This window comes from Acomys russatus, chromosome X (genome assembly GCF_903995435.1).
Source record: "Acomys russatus chromosome X, mAcoRus1.1, whole genome shotgun sequence".
NCBI classification, from domain to species: Eukaryota; Metazoa; Chordata; class Mammalia; order Rodentia; family Muridae; genus Acomys; species Acomys russatus.
In genome coordinates, this window is record NC_067169.1 from 46,431,041 (window position 1) to 46,445,505 (window position 14,465).

General features: G+C 38.2%; 2 protein-coding genes across 7 annotated transcripts in view; one reads left to right on the forward strand and one right to left on the reverse strand.

Moving 5' to 3' along the window:
* Positions 1–14,465, forward strand: part of Klhl15 (kelch like family member 15) — a 932,444-nt gene that overhangs the window by 816,481 nt on the left and 101,498 nt on the right. The gene's annotated exons all lie outside the window — the stretch shown is intronic.
* Positions 1–14,465, reverse strand: part of Arhgef9 (Cdc42 guanine nucleotide exchange factor 9) — a 158,724-nt gene that overhangs the window by 69,169 nt on the left and 75,090 nt on the right. For all 5 annotated transcript variants that reach the window (XM_051142436.1, XM_051142439.1, XM_051142438.1 and 2 more), the window contains exon 3: positions 6,946–7,137. In XM_051142436.1, the coding sequence (XP_050998393.1) occupies positions 6,946–7,137 (192 nt within the window). The remainder of the gene's footprint in view (positions 1–6,945; positions 7,138–14,465) is intronic.

Here is a 14,465-nt window from a genome sequence, read left to right on the forward strand (position 1 = left end):
CTTACACCCATCAGAATGGCTAAGATCAAAAATTCAAGCGACACCACATGCTGGCGTGGATGTGGGGAGAGAGGAACACTCCTTCATTGCTGGTGGGAATGCAAACTAGTACAGCCACTTTGGAAATCTATCTGGTGCTATCTCAGAAAAATGGGAATAGGGCTTCCTCAAGACCCAGCTATTCCACTCCTTGGAATATACCCAGAAGATGCTCCAGCACACAACAAGAAAATTTGCTCAACCATGTTCATAGCAGCCTTATTCATAATAGCCAGAACATGGAAACAGCCTAAGTGTCCTCAGTAGAAGAGTGGATAAAGAAACTGTGGTACATATACACTATGGAATACTACTCAGCTATTAAAAACAAGGAATTCCCGAAATTTGTGGATAAATGGATTGAGCTAGAAATGATCATAATGAGTGAGTTAACCCAGAAGCAGAAAGAATCAAATGGTATATACTCACTTATATCTGCATACTAGCACAAGGGGCATGTCCCACGAAAGCCTTCACTTACCAGGAAACTGGGACAGAGGGGAAGGCATCCTATTGGGACTCTAAATGAGAGACGCATGGGAGAACAGCAAAATAAAGGATCCAGAGGGTCCTAGAAATCTACAATTAGAAAAATATGATAGGCAGATTTGGGCCCAGGGGTCCCGCTCAAACTAAGGCACCAGCCAAGGACAATACAGGAGGTAAACTTTAAACCCCTTCCCAGATCTAGCCAATGGTCAGAATATTCTCCACAGTTGAGTGGAGAGTGTGATACGACTTTCTCACATACTCTGGTGCCTCACATTTGACCATGTCCCCTGGAGGGGGAGGCCTGGTGGCACTCAGAGGAAGGACAGCAAGTAGCCAAGAAGAGACTTGATACCCTATGAGAATATATAGGGGGACGTAATCCCTCTCAGGAACAGTCATAGGGGAGGGGAATAATGGGAAAATGGGGGGGGGGGGGGAGGAATGGGAGGATACAAGGGATGGGATAAACATTGAGATGTAACAAGAATAAATAAAAAAAAAAATAAATAAACCATAAACTCGAAAAAAAAAAAAAAAAAAAAAAAAAAAAAAAAAAAAAAAAGAAAATTTCAGATAAATGGATAGCACTAGAAAATATTATACTAAAGTGAGGTATCGCAGACCTAAAAAAGACAAGTGTCACATGTTCTTTCTTATTTCCGGATCACAGCTTATATTACCTGGAGTAAAAACACACACACACACACACACACACACACACACACACACACACACACACACACACACAAGACTGTAGAAAGGAACCATATAGGGGGATCTGTAGAGAGGGGACAGCAAGAGATATGATATGGGTAGGAAAATAGGGGTATACTTTAACTGGGAATGGGAGATGGAACATAATGTACAAGGAGAGGAGGAGAGGTGAGAAAATATCACTAAGTATGTTTGAAATATGCATAAGGAATCAACTTATGATGTTTAAATGAAGTCACACCACCAGAGATGATAATGCTCCCCAAAACTTATAGTCTATCCAACAAAAATCCCATTACCAGGTATAAAAAACAAACAAACAAACAAAAATTCCTTCTGAATTGCTGGTTGAGGGAATCTTAAGGACGCCCCAAACAATATAGGTTATTGCTCTTGCTACTCGTTGGCCTCTCAGAGACTGAAGATAAGTCCCTATTGCTATAGAAACTACACACTTCAGCCACAGTACTTGGAAGAATCCAACTGTAACTAAATTGAAAGCCTCTTCCATTAGGACTATCACGCATAGTACTGGAAGACGCAATGCAAGCTCCAAAGGGAAAAAAGAAACCAAATAGTCCTGTCTAGCTGTGATGCCTACAAAACACAAAAATAACCATCATGGCAAGATATCTCCAAAGGTGTATTAGTGGCACTTATAAACTGGGGGTCACCAGCAGACATCTACTTGTACTTTAGGTTTGGTGAACAGAAAGGAAATCATGCCTGATATTAAGTCTAGCCAACTATCAGTGGCTAGTCAGATCAGGTATCTTAGGAAAGAACTGACTACTGCTACTTTCTCAAACCGTATATTTTTTAAACTACATTCTTAATACTTATATTCACACTTATAGATAAGTGTAGCTCTTATTCCTTATCAAAGAAACTTCTTTTTGTAACAGAAGGAGGCCATTATAGAAAGCCACAATTGAGAACAAACTGTGAAGTTCCCAGCCCCCCTTGATATATCTGTAACAAAACACATACATATATGGTTCAGGGAATATCAAAGAAGAGGGGATAGAAAGATTGTAAGAGCCAGAGGATCAGAAAGTCTACTATGAGATTCTGTCTTCTAGATAGGACAGGGAAACTGTACCCATGAAATTGCAACAATATAGTAGCCTAAAGAAGACCTAAATAACAATACCAATTGACATGCCAAGGTGGCTGGAGGAAATCTCACAGGGCCCCATGCATAGATAAAGACCAATTAACAAACTCTAAGAGGGAATCAGTTGTCCCTAGGGATGAGCTCCTATTTGGTTATCTAAGATGTCTGGGTAGGGTAGAGAGTGGGCATAAATCCTGTGCTGATCATTTTAGGCTAAGTAGCTGTCTCATTTGTTTATTCTAATATACTATATAAAAATTACCACACTTTACAACATGATATCATTATATGTGCCAAGATGTAATGAGCTTTGCTGAATACCTAGGTATAAGTAATAATGAAAAAGAGAAAATCTAATGCTTTTGAAAGCTCAAAGATTTTTGTTGCTGTTGCTGCTATTTAGTTTTGGATTGAATTTATGTCTTACGTAGCCCAGACAGGCCAAAATTTATGGTCCTCGAATTTCAGTTTCCTGAGAGATGAAGTTACAGGTACAGGTTACAACTATCACATGCAGCTTAAAACCAAGGTTTAAATATAAAAAATAGAAATGACTTGAAACTACAGCATGATAAACGGTATTAGAGCAAAGTAAGAATTTCCTTATGGTGATGCACCTGAGCCTAATCCAAATGACCAAGGAGAGATAGGCAAGGTTTTCTGGATGTATCTGAGAAAAAAGCTGATTTCACATTTATATTATGCCTGAGCTAATTTTCCACCAGGGACAGCAAAGGCATCATTTTGAAGCATGTTTAGCCCTGTTTGTTTAGTTCTTAATTTCTCCTATTGTAAAATTAGCACCATGGTTACAAATGGCAATGTCACAGATGATTAGTCATCATGATCCCGAGCTAAATTCTGAGATTTTTATCCCCCTGGCTAGATTTAGAAACATGTGGAGAGTGTGGGGTTTGTCATATTAACACATTCACACTTGAGTAAGATGTGCTTCCTTGAGTGCTAAGGAGGAAGAGGAAGAAAGTACAGAAGAGAGCTGTCTCACTACATAGATTTCTCCAGTAAAAATATGTCTACATAATACAAAACAGAGAGAGTAAGGGACACGTATTACTTAAAAAAGAAGCTCCCCAACCCACTTATTTTAGAGATGGGGAACAAGGTCAAGGGTGAATAAGACTTTGCTGATGTTTCTTAGCCAGTCACCAAAATATGACTTGAGCCTGAGACTCAATTCTAACTCTAGTTGGTATCCTTTCTAAAAACATTTTGGTGCTTAAGGGCTTTGGTTTATAGGTAATACAATATAGAGCTAGAATATTGTCCATGGCCTAGCCAAACACAGATGTCCCCAATTCCCTTTGATATTTATTGCTATGGAGAAGAGCAAAGAGATATTTTCTAATGTTCTCAGCAAACGCTCTGACTGGGTTGGCTGCATTAGACAAATTCTCAAAGCAGAGTGACAGCACTCTTCTTCCTGTGAAGATCAACATAGCCATTGTTGTACCTTGTGTTTTGAGACTATGACGTCTGAGAGCTGGGGAAAATAGAACATGCTTGTAAGACTAAAGGACATCCATGGGGCTTGAACCTGGAAACACTAAGAAAAATTTTTTTTCTAATTAGGGATGATTTGTTAATATAGAAAATAACAATAATGTTTGCCTTCTTAGAAAATTAAATGACATCCAATATGATTATCAAACTAGTATAAACACATGAGCAATTATATTTATTTTTTATTTTGTAAGACTTTTTGAGAATTCACTATGTGTCTGACCCTGGGTTATAGATTTTATATAAGTTATTAACAAATGAGATCCCCCTTACACTTACAAAATTTACATTCTAGCCAAATAGACAATCTATAAATAAATATACATACAGAAATACACAATGTATCCAATAGTCAAAAGTATAGTAGGGAAAAGTAAAATAGAAAAAGGAAGAAACAATGCGAGCTTGAAAAAAATTTTAAGACAGAGTGTCTCTGTGTAGCCCTGGCTGTCCTGGACTAGCTTTGTAGACCAGGCTGGCCTTAAACTCACAGAGATCCTCCTGCCTCTGCTTCCTCCAGTGCTCGGATTATGGGTATGCACCACAGACCCAGGCTACAAATGTTAAAAAGAATATTTGAATAAAAGCTTGAAGCACCTAATTGGAGGAGGATTTCTCTAGGCAGGAAAAAAATAGTTTAAGGTCACTGTTCAGGAGCATGTCTGGGATTCTAGATAAATAGTAAGAAGCCAGTAGGGGGAGGTTAGTAAGAATATAGAAAAAGGAGCAAGAGATGACGTCAAAATGGTAAGGCAGGGTGACTCTAAATGTCCTTGTAAGTAAATACAGTTTCCATTTTTAGTTGAAGGGAAATTATGAAGGTTTGGAGCAAAAAGGGAAAAACAAAAACGGCCTTAGGTCATGATAGCCTGCCCTATCAAATGGAGAACAGATTCTATGTAGTTTATTACATATACTATAATATCTGTAATATAATATTGCTATCACTTTGAAATACAACTTCTTAAACTTCTATTTTTGCAAGTCAAATGGGCGAATTACTAAAATGCACAATCTTATTTAGTAAGTCTGAGATAGAGCCAAAGATTTTACATGTCTAACAAGGTCTCAGGTGATGCAGATATTGTTGCCTGCAATTCTTTGAGAAGAAATGAGAGCTATGGATAGATGAGTAAATAGAAAAATCATTTTTTAAAGGAGGAAATAAAACATTTTTTTCTAAAATATCTGGAGCATATTTAATTACACCATTACATTTATGTTCTGGGGATACAGGTACTGGTAGTAGACTTGCCTAACATATACAAGGTCCCAAGTTCAAACCCCATTACAACTCACATATAAACAACAACACTGTATTTGCTTAGTTCCCTCAACAACTTTAAGACATAGGTATATAATGAAGCCCAAAAGACAAATGAGAAAATGGAGGTCAGAGTATGTGGATGCTTGATGTGGGGTTACCTTTAAGGCCACAAGGTTTATTTGTGACTAAGCTGAGATGTAATGGCCAGACAGTGTTTCTAGAAGCCCTGTTCTTTCCACCCTTACCACTTCATGACATAAAGTGGATCTTTCTTGTTGTTGTTGTTTTTCTTTTGGGGGGGGTGGATTTTGGTTTTTAGAGACAGGGTTTCTCTGTGTAGCCTTGGCTGTCCTGGACTCCCTTTGTAGACCGGATTGGTCTCAAACTCACAGCAATTCACCTGCCTCTGCCTCCCCAGTGCTAGGGTTACAGGTGTGTGCCACTGCACCTAGTAAAGAGGAATTTTTAATCTACTCAACAGAAAATAAAATGAGCTGAGGTAAAATTTAATACCTACAATCATCTTTCCATAGGTGTACTGTACAATGTGATTTCAGATAGTAGTGTATCCTTATTTAAATTTAAATTAATTCTATTTAAATAAAAATGTTTCCCTTTTCAATAACACCAGCCATGTCTCAAAAGCTTGGTTGGCTAGTGGATATCTACTGAAGATAGGAGACAAAACATTTTCATTACTGTAGAAAGTTCTTTTTGATAGCTCTGCTCTAGGGAAACAAGGCCTTTGAAAATATTACAACTATACTCTCAACCATAAAGTAGACCCCAGGTTAGGAAAAGAAATTAGCTTCTGATTTCTCCTAAGAGTGAAAGAAACATGACAAGTCAATGAAGAATTTTCCCAAGCTTAAAAGATAACAAAGGATCTGAGTTGGATTGCTAGCACGTGGATCACAATCATCTGTAACTTCAGTTCCAAGGGATCCAATGCCTTGTCAGGTACCAAGCCACACATGGTGCACAGACATACATGCAGGCAAAGAATCCATAAACATAAAATGATAACTTTGAAAACATCCTTTTCTCCATTTTCTATTGGTTTTCTCTTTACTGCTTAGTTATAAACCCGTTGATAATGTTAACCAGCCTCCATTAAGCTAAAAAGAGTATTAGGGGCCAGTGAGGCTCCCCAAGTCTAGAAAGATAGAAAGCATGGAGGTAGGGAGTATAGAGACACAAACTAATGGAGATGAGGCTTGATCTAGCCTTCATCTTCTGTTGATTTCTTTTACAAGTACTTATGTATTCAAATCACCCACAATGTTCTCCAAGTGAGAGAAGAGTACCAGCGCTTCAGGATCATGAGTGATTCTCTTGAAACTTAAATATGTTCATGCCTTACAATAGCCACTGGGAATTCACAACCTAGGTGACAGGAGTAAACACCTTATGATTTGCACCCTTAATTAAAAAAAATTGTAGGGACTTTTGTACACATTCAAGTATCTTATTCTCTTGCTTAAATTTGTTTTAATGAATGAGTTAAGTTAGGTCTTTACTGGATCAGAAACCAAGAGGGGAAGAGTACAGATTCAGGAAGGGAAAGAGCAAAGACAAAGAAGAGGCAGACAGAGAGATAGATGGTAGAAGGGCAGAAAGTAAATATTAATGAATGAATGACAAAGAAGAATAAAAGAAAGGAGAGAAAAGAAACTTAAAGGTCAATCCAGGTGCCTTTGCCAACATTTCAGGCAGGCTCATGCAGTCTGTCAGCGCTTCCTAGAAGTATCCTGTATCCCACCACACATGGTCCCACATGCACCACCATGGCTACCTCACAAATGTCCTTGAGGTGCTTGATGTAATGACGCTCCGTGCTCATGATCTCATTGATGACATTGGCCCGCATCTGGTCCCGGTTCTGTAGTGGCCGGCCCAGACAAAGGCAGTCTGAGTTGGGGTCCAGGTGCCCATTCTGCACGTCACTGGGCCCTTCCTCCACCCCATCCTCCTGGTTCACCCAGAGCTGTGGAAGTAGGCAAAGAAAAGTAATAATAATGGGTTAACCTTTAGAAATTTCCAACTAGATAAAAACAATGATAATTGAGTAGCTATGTGTTCACAAAGCCTTCAATCAGAAGCCTTTGAAAACAGAGTGCCAGGACTGACTCTAGGATGTCTTGCTGGCCCTAAGCATGCTTCTAGTCCTCTCTAGGTCTCTAGAAAGCTATCTATAAAATGGAACATGTGAAGAATAACTGACTCATTTTGAAGAGGTTTCTTTTACAAGGACTCAGAAGAGAGAAAAGTAATAGTAAACAGAAATTGTCCCTACTGACACATTTATGTACAGTTTGGTTTTTAAAAACTAAAAAGAAAAAACCTATACATTTTGAGCGCAAAAAAAGTATAGTCAAAAGATGACATTTAAGTGCTTACAGGTGTGGTAAGTTGAATACAGGAGCAGGTTTCTAAAAAACAGAGCTTTGATGTTGATTTTCAGCAAAAGATATACAAACAATAATCAAACTTTGGCTGTAAAACTACTTAGACCTGAGAAGACTCTACCTTCTCAAGGGTGGAGAAAGGCAAAGTTCAAAGCAAGGTGAATAAAATGGTCTTTGAAGAAGCAGAATCATATGTTTAAGTTGTTGATGACTTAGTTTGAATCCAGATAGCTCATTTCAGTCCAGTTCTAAGAGGGGTTTAAATCTATGTAGAGAGGGAAGCAAAGATGGATGGGTTTACCAGATATGGGTGGGTTTATAAAGAAGAGGGGCAAAATCTTTCATGCATAATTAGCCAAGAAACTTGGTAATTATTTTTAATGCTTTAATCAGGTCTCCATTGCTTCCCCCTTTACTTTGCAACTTTTAACACTGCAAACTCAAGAAACCGAGATAAAGCAACTTAGATACATCAGCACTGTCTGTTCTTTTAAGGGGCAGATGAAGCCTTGAGTTAATGTGTAAGGGATACATGGTATCTTGAGTGACTGTATTATTGACAAGGACCAATACCTTCCCCCAGGTAAGAATCCAGGTAAGGAGTGTAAAGCCTTCCTCTGGCCCAAGTGCTGATGAATGATTTACCAGTGTGTGCAAAAACTAGCACTGTAGCTTCCTCCTCCAAGTTGTCTGCACAGCTCACCTACAGAGAGACCTCCTATAGAGACTAGCTAACCCTTCCTCCCTGTGCTGTATACAATAAACTTGATGAGGTTCTGGGTTGTTGCATAATGGGTGCTACTCCATCAGAATAAGCATGGCCCACCTGATGCTAGATTTCTCTTTGTATGTCTATCCTTTCTTCATTCCCTTGTTGCCCCAAGGGACCAAGCATGCAGGACACCACACTATTCATGAGTAGTTTTATGACAGCTAAGGCTTTGAGCTGCAGTAGTATTTACTTCTAAAGTCTGTATTCTTTCTTAATTTCATTCCTAGGGGGTAGGAAGCATGATTATTATCCGAAATACCTAAAGATATCACCAGAATATATTCCCCTTGCTTGTTGTAGGCGAAAACAAGTGGTGATCACTGTTTAAATGCATTTTGCATATATAAATAAATGACCAAAACTTATGCCCACCTAGATACCTAGAACATACCATCCTCTGCAAATGTGCTATCTCTAAGCAAATTATCAATGTGTGGTTTTTATTTTCTTTAAGACAAATGTATCATGTAATCCTAGCTCACTACGTAGACCAGGCTGGCTTCAAACTCAAAAACGTCTATCTACCTCTGCCTCCTGAGTTTTGGGATTAAAGGTATGAATACCATGCTTGGCTCTTTCTTTCTTGTCTTTTTTTTCAATGTGTGTAATTTACCCCTTAATATCTAACCTTTAACACAATTAAGAAGTATGTTCATTGCCTTGTTTCTCTAGATGATAGGCTGTTAGTTGTAACATGAAATAAACCTTTCCTCTCAAAGTCAGCTTCACTCAGTGTTTTATCACAACAACAGAAAAGTAATCAATATATAAAGAAAGCACTTTTGCCCGGCACAAAGACAATCAGCATAGTGTATAGAGTCAGGCACAGAAACTACTCCTTGTCCCTCAAGGGAAAGATAATTCACCGTCATTACTAATTAAATAAACCATCATAAGAAAACAGTTAACAAATTGCTCTCCTATTCTAACATACACATAATTAGAAGCAACAATCTCCAATAAAACAGTGAAAATTTTTGTTATATTCCACAGGAAGGAAAGAGGGATCAAGAAAAGTAGAAAGATCCACAGAAATAAATTCATGACTGTACATCAACACACTAAACCAGGACTTCTCTACTGAGTTTTCCTGTACGCACAACACAGCCATGTCATCAACCATGTCTTTCCAAGACATCTTTTTTATTCTCACCATCATTTCATTTTATCTTCTAATGTGAGGACCAAACTTTCTGGGTCCTCACCGAGGTCCTAAACCAAATTTAAGTCTTTTTTAAAAGCTCGCTTACATTAGCTTTAAAACTATCCACGATGGCATGGGCTTGAATACAAAATGTTTCTCAGAGGCTTGTGTGCTAAATTTCCCAGTTGGCAAAACTATTTTTGAGAAGTGGTGGAAATTTTAGGAAATAATGCCTCATAGAAGAAATAGGTCACTGAAAGCATGCTTTTAAAAGTTATAACTCTCCTCAGTCCGCCCCCCGCCCCCGCTTCATGGTTACCATGGAGTAAATAAAGGGCAGCCCACAAAATGGGAGAATATGTTTGGCAGCTGTGTACCTCAGAAACCTAGAAATAGACCTGCCCTATAACCCAATTATGCCACTCCTGAGCATGTACCCAAAGAACTTTATATCTTACTATAGAGATGCTTGTACATCTATGTTCTTTGTTATTCTACTCACAGTAACTAGGACGTGGAATGAAAATAAATGTATATCAAATGATGCATGTATAATGTACATGTGGTACCTATCAACAGTGGAACATCATTCAGTTGTGAGGAAAAATTAAGTCATATAATTTAATGGATGAAACTGGAAAAAATGACTTCCTGGGGTCACCCAGGCTCCAAAAGACAAATGTGCAGCTATCTGTCCTATGTGAGTACTAGCTTCAAATATTATGTTTTGTGTGTTTACCTTAGAGTACATGTGGTAGTTAGGAGACTAGCAGTGCTCCACTGGGTGGAGGGATGCATATTAGGAAGGGAGTATAGATTACAGGTGAGATAAAAGTAGAACACAGGAATACTATGAGGAAGCTAGAGGGCAAGGGAAGAGTGAATCAAAATGAATACTCTTTGTGGAAACCTATAATCTTGCAATCCAATTAGAAAGCATAATAAAAACAGATTGTAGAACACATGTGATTTCAAAGACAGTGTGGCAAAACTGGGAATTAAACCTTTAAATGGGGCTTGGGACAGAAGGGGAGGGAAATGAGGAGCAAGTGGGGGTTACCCAAGACTAAGGATGTGTGAAGAAGCCCCACAAGTATAAGCTAACTAAAGCATAATTTTAAGAGAAAATGAGTTTAAACAAAAGTCTCCCACATGGGAGAATAATGCTGCTCCCAGAAGATGTAAGTTATTAAGTAACTTAATAACTTAACAGGTTACTTCCCTATGAATTATTGGTCAGGGAGGCCCCAGAGATACCCAAAACAAGACATCCTATCTGAAATGCTCTTGATTGCCTATCATAAATAGATGACTAAGGTCCTATTTCCAAACACACCATACACTTTAGTTGCAGGACATAAAGATATCAACCTTGAACTGACCAAGAAACTCTCTCCCTCCTAGATAGCTTTCATAATGATGGAAAGTGCTATGGTGGCTACTATGGAAGAAAGGGGATCAATGGTCTTGACCAGTGCCAGGCAAGATGCACCCACTGGGCAATAGTGGCAAATAATTTATGGGGTAACCAACTACCTTTTGATTGTTTTTGAGCATACTCCACAGGAAGTAGTTTGCACCTGATATTATAAACATGATCAAAACTCATAGCTAAGGAATCCATAAGCTGTAGGGCAGAACCCATTAATAATTTGCTAAATGATCATGCTATAAACTTCTTTTACAATATTTGTGTTAATGTCCATAGATTTGTGCTCATTTCAACCTTGGCCACAGAAACTTTTAACTGTAATGCACAGTCATTAATGAAGAGACTCAAACTCTTCCAAACGTTGAGAATAATGGATGTTCAGCCACAGCTGGAATATCTGTATTACTACCACCACCATCAACATGTCAAAGCTCAGGAGACATCACAGAAGAGGGTCTAGAAAGAATATAAGAGCTGGAGGATAGGAAGAATACTGTGAAGGCTAGCCTGTATATACCATATGGCTCTTGCACACATGAACTTGCAGCAGCTCTGCTTATACACACAAGACCTCCACAAAAGTAAACATCCAGCACAGAGGAGGATAGCATTCCCAATGTCCCACTAATGGCAGTTGATAACTGCTAAGAAGAGGAAAGTCATTTTTCTTTGGTGTGGGGACAGCCATTTGTAGGTTGTCCATGCTTCATTGGATGGTTCCACACACATGCACATCTGTGCACCATTAGACTAAGTAGGTTATAAAAAATAAATCATTTTAGGAAAGACAGGAGCTATGTCATGAGAAGTGTGGTGGGAGCTGGAGGGGGTGAGTAGGGTATGTCAGATAAATATGATCAAGTTACACTATAGATATATGAAAAATCTAAAAAGCTTCTATTTAAGATATCAAATTTGAACATACACAGTCCTGACCTATCTGCTTTTATGATGGATTCTACATTTAAAAAAAGCAATGCTGAAAATCAATCTGACCCAAGTTACTCACCTTCCACAAAACAGGCATTTTTTTTTAAACTGAGATTCAGGGGAAAAAATTCTTAAAACACAACTGTGGGTAGTGATTTGGTAAAACACTGGCTTTGAACCCTTGAATTCTCACCTTAGGAATCTTTGTCATGAGATAGAACATCATCACCCCTAGCCTGGGCTATAATTCTCCCGTTGTTAGTGCTGGGAAGAATTATTTAGAAACCAGTGGTGAGCGAGATAGTTTTTCAAGTATGATAGATTTAAGGAAAGTAGGAAAGCAGCCACAAAAATACTTCCTCAAACCCTGTACTGAATATACAGGATAATTTTTTTCTCAGATGTTACCTCTTCTAGAGGCAGATGGTGCCAGCCTAGGGGATAATAATAACCTGGTGAAACATGTTTTGGGCTATGACATCTATTTGTATAGGTAGGTCCACTAAGATCTTACTCACTCTTATCTTGCAGAATGCTTGCTACAGATACCTCAAATCTGGGTTGTTTAATGTCAAGTGTTCTCCTGTAACACTCTCCTTGTATTTTACCCATTGGTGTTCTTTGTACAGGCTATGGTATTCTCCAATAGCTACTCATAATAGAACCCATCCTCACGCCAACGTGAGCTGGGTCACATCTCGTCCCACACTATCCTCTGTATTTTACCTGTTGGCCTTTGTGCAAAAACTATAGAAGGGCTGGACTAATGGGAGGAATTTGTAGGTCTGCTATTATGGCTCTGTTCCCTGACACATCTAATCTGTGCTTAGACTCCTATGTACTGTACTTGTCTACAATTTAGTTGGTTACAAATGAAGGCTAAGTGCTAAGGTACTACTGCAGCAATATTATGTTTCCTTGTAGAAACCAAGTAGCCAAAAAGAGCACACTATCCAATTACAGATGCAGCAGGCTCATTAGTCACAATACTACTACTATTAACTTGAAAGCCTGGCATTATCTGCATGTTCAGACCTCTGGGTAGATCATGTCCTTGTACAAGTGGCCAAATGAGATGGAACGTAAGTTCTGGATGTGCAGGTAACCTTAACAGCATACATGTATGAGCAGCAAGAAGATGATTCAGATGGGATAACTTATCCAAATGATGAATGAAAGGTAAAAGCCTCAAAGACAGAGGATAGGAGAGGCTTGGAAGATCTGCTCTCAGACTGTAGATGGTCAAAGAGAGAGACTATTCTCAAATGGAGGGTGTGAGCAAGGAAGAATAAACACATTGTTTCTGACATTAGCTTTAATAGTTCTCTATATCATCAGTACTATAGTTGAATGCTTCCACTACGATAAGACTATACTACCAGTCCCTTCATTGCATAATTTTGTTTAGTTCCCATAACAAAAGATTCAGCTAGGTGTGGTTTTATTATTATTTCTGAAGCACAGAAAGAACAAGCTACATGTTCATAGACAATTATTAATGAATGAGAAGGGTCTAATACAACCATGAAAAATAATCTCCAGAGCTAGTGGTCTTGGCCACATATACCCATTTTATGAGTAAAAGCTCTAGAAAGACAGAGTAGTTTGGCCTAAAGAGAAAGATCTCCCAAACCTGCACTAAGCCATAAGCAATGACTTGAAGAGGAAAGGAACTGTTGGTAGACTTGTAAGATTAGAGACAATAGAAACACTTGTAGAGCAAAGGACATTATGACGGTATTCAAACATTAGCACAAGGGCAAACTATATGACTTTAAGATCTTCCCCACATGTTGATATTGTCTAGCCCTGTGTTTCAAAAACCATTGCTCACAGACAGAGAAAGGATCAGCAAAGTCTGGCCTATTGCAGTGTCCAATTGAACCAAACCCAACTAAATGGCAACTTAGGCCAAAACTTACTTTCTTAAACAAGACATGTGAGCAGTCTCAAATAATGATTCAATATAGTATATGGTAACACAACATTACTGGTAGCTTCTCTCAGATAATTCATGGGAACCAATGTAAGATTCACTGGTAATATAAAGGATTTTATGCCACAAAAAGGAAAATCCTGATCAGATCATGATGGCTTATAGCTCTAATCCTAGCAATAGGAAGACTGAACAGGAGGGGATGATAAATTTAAGGTCAGCCTGGGTTACATAATCAAAATTTCTCAAATTAAAAAAAAGAAAAAGAAAATGAGAACATTCAGTTTCCACACATATTTAAATAGTCAAAATTATCTTTAATGGTTATTGTAATGTCATTTAAATAACACTGAATAATCAGCCAAAACTGCTAATTGGAGACTGGTTGAACATTATAATTCTAATTATCTACAGGATCACTGATGTGTCACATACTATCTTGAAGCCTTCATTCCCTCACTTTATATCTGTAGCTGGGATGGAAAAATGACTGATTAAAGTTTTCCTATAATATATAATCTTCTGGCATGCAGATGTACATTCAGGCAGAACACTGTATATGTAAGAAATAAAAACAAAAGTTTTCCATAATATAGTAAAGGTTAAGTAATACACAGTGACAAGGGAGAAGCAACGGAAAGGTAATAGTAGTTGAATAAAAGTGGCATGAATATGAAATATCTAGATCCTCTA